This window comes from Peromyscus eremicus, chromosome 8a, assembly GCF_949786415.1.
Source record: "Peromyscus eremicus chromosome 8a, PerEre_H2_v1, whole genome shotgun sequence".
Classification (NCBI taxonomy): Eukaryota; Metazoa; Chordata; class Mammalia; order Rodentia; family Cricetidae; genus Peromyscus; species Peromyscus eremicus.
Window position 1 is genome coordinate 81,636,509 of NC_081423.1, and position 15,655 is coordinate 81,652,163.

General features: G+C 39.8%; 1 protein-coding gene across 3 annotated transcripts in view; it reads right to left on the reverse strand.

The window, feature by feature from the left end:
- Positions 1 to 15,655, reverse strand: part of Top2a (DNA topoisomerase II alpha) — a 33,393-nt gene that overhangs the window by 12,367 nt on the left and 5,371 nt on the right. For all 3 annotated transcript variants that reach the window (XM_059271724.1, XM_059271726.1, XM_059271725.1), the window contains exons 6-22: positions 15,364 to 15,461; positions 14,954 to 15,166; positions 12,672 to 12,845; positions 12,463 to 12,564; positions 12,153 to 12,290; positions 10,127 to 10,265; positions 7,258 to 7,415; positions 6,676 to 6,801; positions 6,217 to 6,327; positions 5,977 to 6,082; positions 5,774 to 5,883; positions 5,444 to 5,536; positions 4,415 to 4,529; positions 4,193 to 4,314; positions 3,607 to 3,755; positions 355 to 586; positions 58 to 192 (exon numbers count right to left, since the gene is read on the reverse strand). In XM_059271724.1, the coding sequence (XP_059127707.1) occupies positions 58 to 192; positions 355 to 586; positions 3,607 to 3,755; positions 4,193 to 4,314; positions 4,415 to 4,529; positions 5,444 to 5,536; positions 5,774 to 5,883; positions 5,977 to 6,082; positions 6,217 to 6,327; positions 6,676 to 6,801; positions 7,258 to 7,415; positions 10,127 to 10,265; positions 12,153 to 12,290; positions 12,463 to 12,564; positions 12,672 to 12,845; positions 14,954 to 15,166; positions 15,364 to 15,461 (2,321 nt within the window). The remainder of the gene's footprint in view (positions 1 to 57; positions 193 to 354; positions 587 to 3,606; positions 3,756 to 4,192; positions 4,315 to 4,414; positions 4,530 to 5,443; positions 5,537 to 5,773; positions 5,884 to 5,976; positions 6,083 to 6,216; positions 6,328 to 6,675; positions 6,802 to 7,257; positions 7,416 to 10,126; positions 10,266 to 12,152; positions 12,291 to 12,462; positions 12,565 to 12,671; positions 12,846 to 14,953; positions 15,167 to 15,363; positions 15,462 to 15,655) is intronic.

Genomic DNA, 15,655 nt, shown 5'->3' on the forward strand with positions numbered 1-15,655 from the left:
TCAACAGCAACAATAACATTTTTCAATTGAAAAACCAAGAAATCAACAGTTACTTACCTGGGTCCATGTTCTGACAGGAAGCTCTGAGATTTCAATGGTTGTTGAATTCAGAATAGCTACTTCTCCATTAATCACGTACTGATTTGAAGCCAGTTCTTCGATAGTACCTTTGAAATTCTTGTAGCTTGGGAGCTACATTAACAACAATGAAAAAGTTTTCTAAATGTTAAATCACAAATATGTTCAACAAACAAATCTAAAGTATGAAATAAATCTCACATTTGTACACTTTATTGTAGAATGCACTCAACTATGCCTGAGGAAAAAACAAAGTTCCTAACCCAGAACACTTACCATGGGCAGAGGCTCTTCTCCATCCAATAGTCGTCTGATATTATTCACGACCTCACGGACATCAAAGTTGGGGATTTTGCAGGACCATCCGGTACCAATTCCCTCAGCACCATTTATCAGCACCATGGGTATAATAGGAATGTACCACTCAGGCTCCACACGCTGGTTGTCATCATATAAAAACTTTAATGTGTGATCATCTTTTGGTGGAAATAACAACCGAGTCAAAGGGCTAAAGAGAGCAGAGAATATCATTTAGTAAAATGGCCTTGGCACTTCTCACATTCAGTCGGGCATGGTGGCACAAGCCTGCACTCGGTGGCAAAGGCAGAGGCAGCTGGATCTATGTGAGTTCCAGGCCCATCAAGTAACATTGTCAGTCCTTGCTCCAAACCCAAACCCAAACCCAAACCCGTCAAGCCCATGATTTAGTACAGGTAGATAGATAATGAACATGTGTTCTGTAGGGCAGAATGCTAAAAAGAAAATTAATAGAGTGATTACTCGGGGCACAAAAAATGACTGCGTAGCAACACATCTATAATCCTGGTACCTGGAGATGTAGTGAGAGAGGATTTTGAGTTTGAGGCTTACCTTGGATATATATTAAGACTGCTTCAAAAAAGCCAAATCAAAACCGTACCAAATAAAAAGAGTGCTGGGCTGGGCAGACAGCTCAATCTATATGCTAGCACAAGGACTTGAGTTTTAACCTTAGAACAACCCACATACAAGTAATAAGTGGAGTAGCACTCAGTTATAACCCTAGTGCCAGGCAAGTGAAGACAGGTGGACTCTTTGGGGCTTGCTGGCTAGCCTGGCAAGTACTAGGTCAGTGAGAGGTGTCGCCTAAAAAACAAGAAAGGGGGTGGATGGCACCCAAGGTTGCCCACACATGCATATACACACACAGAAAAATGCTAAAGTGGGTAGGGTGTTACAAAAACCACAACAGAAAGTATGAAGATTCAAAGCATGAGGCACGTGCCTGTGGAAAGCTGACACAGGGATTACTTCAGGCCAGGAGTTAGGTCAACCTGGATAACACATGAGTTCCTATCTCTCTTTTCTCTCCCTCTTGGTGTGTATATGTATGTATGTAATATATATGTGTGTGTGGAGAGTGTTAATGTGGACACGTGGAAGTGTGAGGATAATTCTGGGTATCAATCCTTGCCTTCCACCACTGTGAGACAGGGTCTCCTGTTGTTTGCTACTGTGTATGCCAGGTTAGCTTTTTGACGTTGTCCCCCACAACATCAGCTTACAGGGACTCTCCTGCCTCCACCTTCCATTATGCCATCTGAGCACCAGATTACAGACATGTGCTACTGCACCCAGCTTTATATGGGCAGCAAGCACTTTATTCATTGTGTCATCTCCTAAGTCCAATAGAGTCTATCTGGAACAGAGACGGTATGAAAAAGGATCAAAAGACACAGGGAATCCCAGGGCAGACAGCACACAAGGTCTGGGTGACTAAATTTACTCTAGGCAAGCAGCAGGAGTGAACCAGTGACCTATTGTTTAAAACTAATTGGTGCTATGAGGAAAGACAGTGAGATGAATGTTTACTATTTTTCCCAAGCAAAAATCATGGGACTTGCTAATGAATTAGATAAAAAGTGTAAAGAAAAGAGTTAAGGGTGACTTCAAGACTTTTAGTCTAAAAAATGAGAAAGATAGCATGTTGTTTTGTAAAGACAACTAAGGGATTAAAAAAAAAAAAGACGGCCTGGAGAGATGGCTCAGCGGTTAAGAGCACTGGCTTCCAGAGGTCCTGAGTTCAATTCCTAGCAACCACATGGTGGCTCACAACCATCTGTAATGAGATCTGGTGTCCTCTTCTGACCTGTAAGCATATATGTAGGCAGAACACTATATACATAATAAATTAAAAAAAAAAAAAAAAAAAAAAAAAAGACCTGCCGGGTGAACTGGGGCATGTCTTTAGTTCCAGCACTTGGGGATGCAGAGGCAGGTGGACCTTTGTGAGTTCAAGGCTAACTTGGTTTACATAGTGAGTTCCAGGATAGCCAGAGTTACATAGTGAGACTTGGTCTCAAAAAATAAATATAGACAAATAAATAAATTAACTACTGCTTTTTTTTTTTTTTTTTGGTCTTTTGTGTGTAGATGTATATGTATGCATGTAAATATCAGAGGTCATCTTCGGGTGCCACTCCTCAGGAGCCAACCACAAGTTTCTGGTTTTTGAGATAGCATCTCTCACCAATTTGAAGCTCCCTAATTAGACTAGGCTGGCTGGCTAGCAAACCTCCAGGAACCTGCCTGTCTTCACTTTTCCAGTGTTGGGATTACAAATGTGTGCCATTAGATCCAAATTAATAAAAACTAATAATTTCATGCGTACAGGTGTTTCCCTGCCAGGTATGCCTGTGTACCATGTGTGTGGCTTGATGTTCAAGGAGGCCAGTAGAAGGCACTGGATCCCTTGGAACTGGAGTTACAGACATTAGTGAAACTGAACATCTTGGAAGAGCAGCAAATGCTCTTAACTGCTGTGCCATCTCTCCAGCCCCTACACCTGACATCTCTCCACACCCGCCCCGAGACAGGGATTCCCTGCCTAGCCCTGGCTGTCTTGGAATTCAGAGATCTGCCTGCCTTTGCTTCCCAAGTGCTGGGATTAAAGGCGTGTGCCACTACTGCCCAGCTCCGACACTTCTGAGTTGTGGGAAGGAACTCAGATCTACCTGTTTGTATAGCCAGCACTTTATTGACTAAGCTAGTCTCAGCCCAGAATTTGATTTTGGAAGAGGTGTGTGTGTGTACTGTTTTGGGTTGGGAGTGGCTTTTCTGAGATAGAGGCTCACTCTGTAAGTTGAGACTGGCAGCAAACTCATGAAGCTCCTCCTTCTGCAGGGATTACAGGCTTATACCACTATGCCCAGCTCGAACTGGTTAGAACACTAATTAATGAGAGAGCAGTCAGACATAAAAGATCAGAATTGATTTGATTATTTGAGAAATGAGTGTAGATAGCAGAGTGATGAAGGAGTCCTTGGGGAGGCCAATGTTTAGGGTGGGAAAGAGGACAGGAACATAGAACAAAGAAAGTGAACAAGCATAGATGCCCAGCCATTTCCAGGACAATGGTTGATAACTGCTGAGTGTTGTTGTAAAGGTGAAGCTGAGGCTGGAAACTGACTGTTTATAACATTGAATGTTGAATACTTTGTTTCTTATGCTTCAAAACTGGTAATGTGAAGTCACTAAAAGCAAACTCACCTGAGCATAGTAAAGATGTATCGAGGACTAGCTGAATCCTTGCCACCATGGAGCCTGGTACCAAATTGACCAATGGGTTGCAAGAGGTTCAAATTATTACTACCCACAAAATTCTGAGCCAAATTGATAATGGTCATCATCAGTGACATCTGTGGAGGGAAAAGAAAAATCATCAATCTGATCCAAAGATGAAAATAAATGTGGGCTGTGTGTGTGTATTCATTATTACAACTAAGTCATATAATAATCTTGTTAAGTTTTGAGGTTTAGATGTTTATACTGATGTTTTCAAGACAAATATATGGTAGAAGAGGTATCCAAACATAAGACTTCTAGGTATCTAAATTTTGATATCATACAGTCATACTAAATCTTAGTTAAAAATCTATGAACATAACTTTACAGACAAGTATCCTAATAGGAATGTTATTTCTAGAAAGAAACTATTGGTTAAAAGGATAATCATATGTTTTAGTTTGGAAATATTTAACAAGCTTTTCTCTACTTGTACAAATGTGTTTGGAGAACAACTTTCAATTATTTCTGCTTTAAGGGATTCTAGAACTGTTAAAGATTGTGGGTTTACCTCACCATGATGATAAGAGGACATTTCTGCCACTGACCCAGCTAACTGGGCAACCTTCACTTCTCGCTTGTCATTCCGTTTGAAACAAGTAAACAAAACTTTTCTCTGACCTGGTTTCAAACCTTTAAAATGAAAGGACAGTCATTAGCATTTACAATTTAGCAATTTCTGAGCACAAATCATCTTTTATGATAAAAAACAGACTAAGACATTGACACTTACCATCTACCATAGATGGGATAGATCTTTCATTATCAGAATTGGAGAACAGGATAAGTTCCTTGTTTATGAAGTCATTATAGGTCAGGTAAGTAGTGGTTTGTCCATACAAATAATCCTAAGGGATAAAAGACTGCATTAGACCATCTGGTTGAAAATAAAGTACTGGTATTAACAACGCTTAATCCAAAAATAAAAACAATCAGAGCTATCATTTGTTCAATAATTCTTCAGTCCTTGAAAAAAATGATAGGTGAGCCAGGCAGTGGTGGTACATGCCTTTAGTCCCAGAAGTAGGCAGATCTTTGTGAGTTTAAGGCCAGCCTGATCTACAAATAGAGTTCCAGGACAGGCAGGGCCACACACACAGAAACCTTGTCTCCAAAAAAAACCAAAAAAGAACAATAGGTGTATGAGGCTGCTGCTAGAATAATAACATAGCAGTGTATAAAACATTAAACTTTTTTGGGGAGGGGAGAAGAATTAAACTCCAGGCTTTCTATACACTCAATCTCAGCTGTTAGTCCAGCCTTTAAAGTTTTTTTTTGAGACTCATTGTCTAGCCCAGCCTGGCCACTTGTCACTGTCTTCATACTACACAGAATGGGACATACTTGTAGATGACTGATCGCATAGTAACTGTTTACAACAGCATCAGCATGAACATGTGAGAAATGCCTTGCCACATAACTTTAAGACTATATTCCCGGATGGTACTGATGCAAGCCTTTAATCCCAGCACTAAGGAGGAGCTATGAGTTCAAGGCCAGCCTGGTCTACAGAGTGAGTTCTAGGACAGCAAGGAATACACAGAGAAACACTGTCTCAAAACACCTCCTACCCCAAAAGACCATATTACTAGGTAAGAATTTTCTCAATGCCTTCATAATCTTACAGGACCACTATTGTATACTATAGTTACTATATCAAACTTTTTACTGAAAATACTATTTAGCAATTTTAATTTGGTATAACATCAATTCTAAAGTCAGTTAAATAGCATATTGTATGGGATATATTTAAAATTCTTACCTCAGGAAGGCCAAGTAACTTCCGCTGTCTTCTGTCTTCCATGAAGTGAGTTAACCATTCCTTTCGATCATCAACCTGTTTCTTACTAAAGGCCTACAGATTACAAGGTGGGAAAGATGTCACTGGTGCTTACTGGTTCCAAAGATCTTTTCTTTGCAACAAAACATCAAAAGTTCTGGTTTTTTAAATATCTGGTCCTGTCAGTGGGATATGCTTACCAGAAACATTTCATAAAACACTCTTCTGTGGAAATTAAACAGCTATAATTTGACCAGCTTAGTGGTGACTTCTGAAAGCAGAATGTACAAGTACAGTATGATTCAAACTCACCAGGCTGATTGCAGCATCATCTTCAGGCCCAGAGTATTTGAATTGAATACGATGTCTTTTCATATCTGCAAAATATTCCTTAGCTTCCTTTGATGTGCTGGTGCCCAAACCTATAGAGGTGAACAAAACAGGTAAGTCACCCCATACAGCCTTATAAAACACATAACAAAACTGAGAATTTCTATGTGGGTTTCATCACAAACCTTTGTAATATTTGACTTTCCATTTTTTATGATTTGGAGTAGAACTCTTCCATTCTTCAAACTCAGGAAGACTATAGAAGGCAATTTCTTGCTTGTTTTTAGACACCTATGATAAAAAGCACATCTCTATGGCTTTGAACATTGTAGGCTCCTCATATAACATTACATATCCAGAGTTACAGGTACACCCAGTATTAAGCACGGGCCTTAGAGTCTTTTTACATTCTAAAACGTGCATACCTTTACAATGGGAGTAATAAATTCCTCTAGAAAGCGATGTCTCAGAAGAGAGGGCCAGTTGTGATGGATAAAATTGATCAGTAAGCCTTTGATATGGGAACCATCTTGGTCCTAGAGATATTTGAAAAGCCAAACACAAAGAACTGTTTAGAAATAAAATTATGACTGATTTGGCAATTTTTCAAAAATTCTTCTATGCAAATTAAAAAAAGCCTATTCAAAAGTAAATTTATTTATCTTGTACAAGTGATTTATTATGATGTCAGCATATCTGATTGGATGTTCATTAGCAATAATGAGTAAAGCTCTTTTTATGGCAGGGAAGTAATGTAACAGGAAGACGTGCTCAGTGAGGTACAGTGTATGTGCTTATAGTTCTAGCCACTCTGTGGGCTGCTGAAGGTGGATAGCTGAGCCCACACATTTGACTATCAGTTTAAAAATCTAAAAAAATCTGACCTGATCTGTCATAATCATTATCTTCCCATAACGAAGAGTTTTCAATGAATCTTCATCTTCATAGTTTTTCTTGTACTGAAGACCAACAATCTTGATGATATTGTTAATTTCAGCATTTTCCATGATCTGAAACACATTGGAAAAGAACAAAGAACATAATTTCATATGTTGCTTGAGTGTTTTTGAGCCTCAGTATTTTGAATTATTACTTACACTTTCATAAATCAGATCTATTAAGATAAAACTTCAATATATCCAAACTCCCATTTCTCATTCTCTCTTTCTGTGTATATATGTGTATGTTATTAGGGATTGAAACCAGGGCTATGTACGTGCCAAGCACACTCAATTTGTTCAAATAACAGTCTACGATATATTTTAAGATGTCCAATGAGTGAAGGCACGAAATACAAGCATGGAGTCCTGCATTATAAACTAGATTTAGATCCCATCCCTCCCCCACAGCACTTTTGCAGTGCTGGTGGTTAAACATAGGGCCTTATGCATACCAGACAAGTGCTGCACTACTGAGTTACACTCTATCGGCCCTAGTCTAATTTCAACACTAGTATTTTAGCCTACCTGTTTATGAGAAGCTTCTCGCACATTGAGTATTTTTCCTCTAAGAGGAAATACCCCATATTTGTCTCTTCCAACTACACCAAGGCCTGAAACTGCCAGAGTTTTGGCTGAGTCTCCCTCAGTCAGGATAAGTGTACATTCAGTGGAGTTTCGACTCCCTAAAATAAAAATATACAAATTAATTTTAGTACATTTAACTCAATCAATCTCAAATATACTGATTTAGACATACTGCCAATAGCCTGCAATAAAACAAAATAATTTATAACAAATTATCTTAGGAGTAAAGTGGACCCAACAATTATATATGTGTATGAATGTTTTGCCTGCATGTATGTATGTGTACCACAGAGATCAGAATAGGGTATTGGAGCCCTGTACTAGAGTTATGGATAATTATGGGCCAACAGGTGGGTGTTGGACCCCTGAACCTGGGTCCTCTGCAAGAACAACAAGTGCTCTTAACTGATGAACCAAATCTCCAACACTGTTTCCCATACACATTTTTTTTTCCAGTTAAGGTTCATAGTAAATTAATACAGTAGTCTACCTTATCTATGGTTTTACTTGGAAAAAATTATTTCTATTATTTTGAATTATGTGTCTGTATGGATTTATGTGTATGTGAGTCCAGGTGCCTGCAGAAGCCATAGGCATTGGACTGCCTGGAACTGGAGTTACACGCAGTTGTGAGTCATCCAACATGACTTCTGGGAACCTAACTTGGGTCTTATACAAGAGCAGTACAGGGATTTCACTGCTGATCCAACTCTCTAGGCACCATGGATTTTCTAATTTCCAAATTTTCAATTAACAATAGCCTGAGAATACTAAGTAGAAAATTCAAGCCCAATTATGACAGCTCATGCCTGTAATCCTAGCACTTTAGAGAATGAGATTAAGAAAATCATGAATACGCCGGGCGGTGGTGGCGCACCCCTTTAATCCCAGCACTCGGGAGGCAGAGCCAGGCGGATCTCTGTGAGTTCGAGGCCAGCCTGGTCTACAGAGTGAGTTCCAGGAAAGGCGCAAAGCTACACAGAGAAACCCTGTCTCGAAAAACCAAAAAAAAAAAAAAAAAAAAAAAAAGAAAGAAAATCATGAATTCAAGACCAGTCTGGGTTACATAACACAATTATGTCTAAAAATACACTAAAATAGGGCCAGCTAGATAGCACCTGCCTCCAAACCTGACAATCTAGGACCCACATGGCAGAAAGAGAGAAACCACTTTTGTGAGTTGTCCTCTGACCTCCACACATACAAATTAAATCAATATTTTTTAAAGATTTATTTATCTTATGTATATAAGTGCTCTATCTGCATGTACAACTTTATGTCAGAAGAGGGTATCTGATCCTACTATAGATGGTTGTGAGCCACCATGTGGTTGCTGGGAATGGAACTCAGGACCTCTGAAGAGCAGCCAGTACTCTTTAACTGCTTAGCCATCTCTCCAGACCCTAAATAAATATTTTTTTTAAGGTTCAAGAAATAAACAATTCCCTGGCGGTGGTGGTACATGCTTTTAATCCCGCACTTGGGAGGCAGAGGCAGGCCGATCTCTGTGAGTTCCAGGACAGCCAAGACTGTTACACAGAGAAACCCTATTTCAAGAAACCAAAAAAAAAAAGAAATGAAATAAACAATTCATTAGTTTTGTCTGATGTTTCAAAACGTCATGTAATCCTACCTGGGACATCAATCATTACTTTATTCAAAGTGCTCATAAACTATTTGTCTGTTAGTCATTTAGTAGCTCAGTTATCAGATCATCTGTCTTGAATGCAAACTCAGATAATCATTATTTAGTAAAAAAATAAAACATCACAATGCTTATATTGTTTATCTCTCTCATTATATAGCTATGGCTGGCCTGGAACTCACTGTATAGGCCAGGCTGGCCTTGAACACAGAAATTTGCCTGACTGTGTTAGAGATAAAAACATGTCTGAGCTGGGCAGTGGTGGCGCACGCCTTTAATCCCAGCGCTTGGGAGGTGGATCTCTGAGTTCGAGGCCAGCCTGGTCTACAGAGTGGGATCCAGGACAGACACCAAAACTACACAGAGAAACCCAGTCTCGAAAAACAAAAAAATACAGAAAAAACATGTCTGAACTTAATATCTTTTATGACATAACATTTCCCAGAACCTTCATAGGGTAAGTGTAGTACAATAAGACATAGTTATTATAGTACACATCACTTTAACTATTGTACCAGCTACTCTCACTATGCTTTTATCATTAAGTATCATAAGTATAAGAGAAACATAGCATAATAGAGTTTGGTATTGTTTTTTTGAGACTAAGTTTCATTGTATAGCCCTGGCTGTCCTAGAACTCACTCTGTAGACCAGGCTGGCCTCAAACTCACAGAGATACACCTGCCTTTGCCTTCTGAGTGCTGGGATTAAAGGTATGCAACACTAACGCCTGATTTAGTACATTAAACTCTTAGATTAATGCCTCACAATATTTATGCTGCTGTTGGAGATTTGATATTATACTACAAATGCTTGTTAGGTAGATTACTGTATTCTCTTTAAAATCATCTCAGTATTATTTAAAATGACCCAAATTGGAAATAACCTAAGTATTCAATAAGAACTTGGTTAATTTTTTTGAGACAGGACTTCTCTGTGTATCAGCTCTGGCTATCGTGGAATCCAGTGTAGATCATACTGGCCTCGAACTCACAGACATACGCCTGCCTCTGACTCCCAAGTACTGGGATTAAAAGCACGCGGCACTATTGCCCAGTATGAAACTGGCTTATATTTTAAGAGAGTTATTCCGCTGAACATTAAGTGTTAAGAGAAACAGATCACAGTATGCTGCTGTTATTGAAGTAAACATTAAATGTGTACCTGCATCGTTGGCATCATCAAGTTTGGGGATTCCCTTGATTCTGTTATGTTTTACAGCTGAACACTTCTTGTTTAACTGGATTTGGGCCTTAAACTTCACCCAGTTCAGTATGCTTTCAACAATACCACAGCCAATTGCCTTCAAAACAGAAACATTCACATTAGGAAAGATTCAGTCAAACATATAAGTTCCTAGGAAAATAAAATAATTTGAAAGAGAGCTAGGTGTGGTGCCATAAGACTTTGATCCTAGCACTTGGGAGGCAGAGGCAGATGGATTTTTAGTTTCAGACCAGCCATGGCTAACCAGTGAGATCCTATCGGAAAACCAACCAAATATACAAAGCAAAACAAAACTCAAAAAACTGCAACATTTCTAGACTAGGCGAGGTGTGTGTGACATAGCAACCCCTGGATCTTTCGATGTTAGGGTCTTATCCCTGAAGAAGCTGGTTCCTCTGGACTCATTCACTCAATACTTTTTATGGACTTAGGTTGTGCCAGGCACTGAACTACTTGTTGGAGATACCGGGGTTAAAATAAGTCAGGCCTAGGGAGATGGCTCCTTGGTTATAGGAGATTGCTGAGCACTACCTAAGTAAATACCAGATAGGAATGGCAGCCCACTTCTAATCCCAGCCTTGGGGGAAGAGACAGGGATCTCCAGAGCAAACTAGCTAGTGAGGCTAGGCAGCCATATTGCCAGCTCTAAGTTTGATTGAAAGACCCTGCCTCATTCAGTAAGGTGGAAGAGGGATCCAGGATGATTCCTGAGATCAACGTCAGGCTCCACATCCATGCACATCCCTCACACATGTGCCTACACAAACAAAACATGCACACCACATACACATGAAAATACAAACAAAGGGCTGGAGAGATGGCTCAGAGGTTAAGAACACTGCTTGTTCTTCCAAAGGTCCTGAGTTCAATTCCCAGCAACCACAACCATCTGTAATGAGATCTGGTGCCCTCTTCTGGCTTGCAGGGATATGTGCAGACAGAACACTGTATACATAATAAACAAACAAATCTAAAAAGAAAATAAAAACAAAAAAAGAAACCAAACAAATCATATCTGTGCCCCCTCATGTGGCTGAAAGATAACATGGAAGATAGAAACAAAAAATTACAAGTGTGGTTTGGTGGCAGAGGCGCACACCTTTAATCCCAGCACTCAGAGGCAGAGGCAGAGGCAGGTAGGATCTCAGTGAGATTAAGGTCAGCCTGGTCTATGGAGCGAAATCCAGGACAGCCCCGACTACTCAAATTCCCCCTCCCCCAAAAAAAAGAAATTACAAGAGTGATGAGTTATGATTGAGAAGTTTGCTATGTAATAATAATGTAAGTTTAATATTATACTGGAGCTATCTAAGCTGAAAGAGAGAAGAATGTAAAGGCTTTCAACAGACAAGGGAATCTGCATTTTTCCTCAAGAGTGAAACCAGAAATGTCAGGCAAGAGCACTGTGGAGGGGAAGACTGGAAGCAACAGGAAGGTTAAGAAGAAGCTGTCACAGTGATCTGAAGGAGAGAGAACAGTGGGCTAATGAGTTATCAACAGATGTTCCTTACTAGTTCGATTAGAGAGAGGAAATAAGGGAGCTCCTCTTTTTACTTTGTATTCAATCTAGTGGTTGGTTGGTGCTTTTTAAGTAAGGTAAGTTTTATTTGGTGCAGAGTAGAGTTCCACATACTGGGATGAGGTAATAGTTTAAGTGTATGTTTTTAGGAAATACAGACAAGCTGATGGTAAACTAACACCTAGTTAAGACTGATGAACCTGTCAGATCAGGGCTAGGCATGATGGTATACTGCTTAACTCTAGCACTAGTGGGTGCAAGGCAGGAGGATCTGGAGTTAAGAGGCCAGCCTAGGCTACAAAGCTAGACTGTTGTAAAAACAAAAGACAGACTGAAGAGGTCTGAAGAAGTATAGTGCAGCAAGCAATTTTTGTTTCTGCAGAGCTGAGGACAAGGAGAAATAAAATAAGACATTTCTAGTTTAATTTTCATGTAAGTACTCACAGCTTTGATGAATTTTTCACTTAATTGACATGTTGATCCAAAGCTCTTGGCTTGTAAAGTCATGTTTTCTTTTGTCTGAGAGTCAAATGTTGGGTTTTCGATCAAGGCATTTACAAAAATCCACATGTGATTTTTCACCTGTAATAAAGTTGATATAGTCACCAATATGTCTTTAAGCCCCACCCCATCTGAGTGCTAGGGACTGAGCCTAGGACCCTGAACATGTAAAGCAAGCGTTCTACCAGCACCACCCCCAGCCCCTCAGTCTTCTTGCATTAGGAGGAGGAAGTGCAGGGAACTCCGTACGCACCTGGTGTGCTTTCACTGCGACACCACCCTTGTTCTTCTTTTTCACCACGTCCACCAGTTTACTCACAATCTGATCAGCTACATAATCAACATGTCTGCCACCCTAACGAAAAAATACCATTTTAAAACACCTCAGAATTAACCATACTTTAGATAAATGTTTAAATCCATTTTATATAAAAAAATTAATACAACTCTCTCAAAAGTTACCTTAGAAGTAGCAATGCTATTGACAAAGCTAATTTGCTGGAAGCCCTTTTCACTCATTGTTAAGCACACTTCCCACCTTGGATTGACTTGTTCATGCACTACTTTCAGTGCGTTACCGGTTTCATCTAACTTATCCTTCAAGTACATATCCACATAGCTGCGGAACCCTTTCACCTGTATAGGAATTAAAGAGAGTGGTATTAAAATAATGGGAAATTCAAACAAACACATAAAGAGCAACAGTGGAAAATGGAATCACTAACAGACTGTGAGAGGACTGGGGAGATGGTTCAGTGATTAAGAGTGCTTGCTGCTCTTGCAGAGGACCAGCATTCAGATCTCAGCATCCACACAGAGGCTCACAAGGCATCTGATGACCTCCTGTGAACTTGGGTACCAGGCATACAGAGGATGCACATACACATGTGCAAGCAAGACATCATACATAAATGAATACATTTAAAGTTAAATAGAATAAGAGTTGATATTTTTTATTTTAAAACTTTAGCTGATGTGTATGTGAGAAAGGGGCAGAGTAGGGAGAGAGAAATTGGGTATGTACATGCCATGGTATGCACACAGAGATGGAGAACTATCAGGAGTCAGTTCACTCCTATCAATACAGGTTTCTAGAAAACAGAACTGTTGAACCATCTTGCTGATTTTAATTAAAAAAACAAGAAAATACAAGCTGGGCAGTGGTGGTGCACACCTTTAATCCCAGCATTTGGGAGGCAGAGGCAGAGGCAGATGGATCTCTCTGAGTTCAAGGCCAGCCTGGTCTACAGAGTGAGTTCCATGATGGCCAGGGCTACACAGAGAAACCCTATCTCAAAAAACAAAAAGCAAAGCCACCAAAAACCAACCCAAACCAAACCAACAAAAAACAAAACCCAAACAAAAAAAAAAAAAAAAATGAGCCTCGTGTGGTGATGAATGCCTTTAATCCTAGCTTTTGGGAGGCAGAGGAAGCCAGAGCTACATAGTTCTTTCAAAAAACAAAAACAAACAAACCAAAACCAACAAACAAAACAAAGAAAAACAAAAACTGTGAGCTGTCAACATGGCGCAGCAGGTAAAGGCACTTATGGCTAAGCCTCATAACATTGAGTTCAAGCCCTGGGACCCACCTGGTAGAAGACAACTGATTTGTACAAATTGTCCCCTGACCCCCACACACTTGCTGTGACCTGTGGTATATGCTATACACATACACAAAAATAAATATAAAAAACCCTCAATAACTTTGTGTACATATGTGTTTATCCATGAAGACATAACTCTGGAGGCCAGAGGTTGACATCTGGATGTCTGCCTCAATCACTTCTCCAACTTATTTTTGATATAAACTCTCTCACTGAACCTGAAGCTCACCATTTTGGCCAGACCTGAGTGCCAGTGAACTCCTTAGATCCACCGGTCTCTGCACAGCCATGTGGCTCCACGTCTGGCTTTGTATGTGGGCCCTGGGATGCAAACTCAGGTCCTCATGATTACATAGCAAACGCTTTACATACTGAGCTGTCTTCCCAGCCTAGGAGGATTTTTATAAACCACTAAAATGATATTCACTGGAAGGTTGAGAGGATGGTTATTTAAGGAAGAGAGCTGGGCGCACGCCTTTAATCCCAGTGCTCGGGAGGTAGAGCCAGGCAGATCTCTTTGAGTTCAACGCCAGCCTGGTCTACAGAGTGAGTTCCAGGAAAGGCGCAAAGCTACACAGAGAAACCCTGTCTCTGGGGAAAAAAAAAAAAAAAAGAGAGAGAAAAGGGAGAGAACAAAAACATTTAAGGGCTGAAGAGATGTCTCAGCAGTTCAGAGCACCGGTTGCTTTCCAGAGGACCTGGGTTTAATTTCCAGGACCCACTTGGTGGCTCACGCACTCTTCTGGCCTCCACAGGCACTGCGTTCATGTTGTACACCCACATACATTAAAAATTTGAAATACAGCCAGGCAGTGGTGGCGCACGCCTTTAGTTCTAGCACTGGGGAGGCAGAGACAGACAGATCTCTGTGAGTTCAAGGCCAGTCTGGTCTACTGAGTGAGTTCTAAGACAGTCAGGGCTATGTAGAGAAACCCTATCTCAGAAAAAAAGAAAAATAAGTAAGTAAGTAAATAAATAAATAAATGGAATGAGATGATTTTTAAAAAGTGTGCTAGTCAAGTCTCTTTTCAGGAACTTATCTGAGAAATTATAAAAAAATGTGGGTGGAACACAAATTGTGTACTTGACAATGCTCACAAATTCCTTTGAAGCCTTTTTACCCAGAAAAATACTCACTGGCAGTCTATTTCCATTGAGAAAGACTTTGACATCTTTAGTAGAACCAGCAACATCATATGCTCTTCTAACCATCAGTGCAACAATATCTTTGTCCAGGCTTTGCATTTTAAACTTCGATAAATCAGGCTGGAAGGTAATGCATGTATAATCTTCTCCATTAAAGGGCTTGAGTTCCATTTCACCAGCTTTCCCCATGTTATCCATCCATGTCTATGGCAGTGAAGAACAGGAAAGATGAAAAGCCAATCCATTTCATAAACAAATGAGAAGCAAATAATTTAAGTGTCTATATTCTGGAAAATAATTTTATGTAGCTTACAAACTGTTAAATTTAACCAAACATTAATGTCATTATAAATGATTGTACTATAACTTAAAGACACATTACAAGATACCTATTGACTTACCTGTTTGAACATTTTCTTGTATTCTCTACTGGCTGTTTCCACAGTAAATTTGGTGCTGAATATGTTACACAGTTTGGCTCCATAGCCATTGCGACCACCTGGGCAAGTAAATACATAACACTACTTTATTATTCAACTACGATTCCTTTCTTATATTTTATTCACTTTTTGAGTGCTAGAACAGAACTTGGCCTTGCCCATGCCAGGCCAGCAATCCACCACTCAGTTTTCTTTAGTATTTTTGAGGTTTTATTTTTTATATATGGGGGTTTTGCCTGCATGTGCGAAAAAG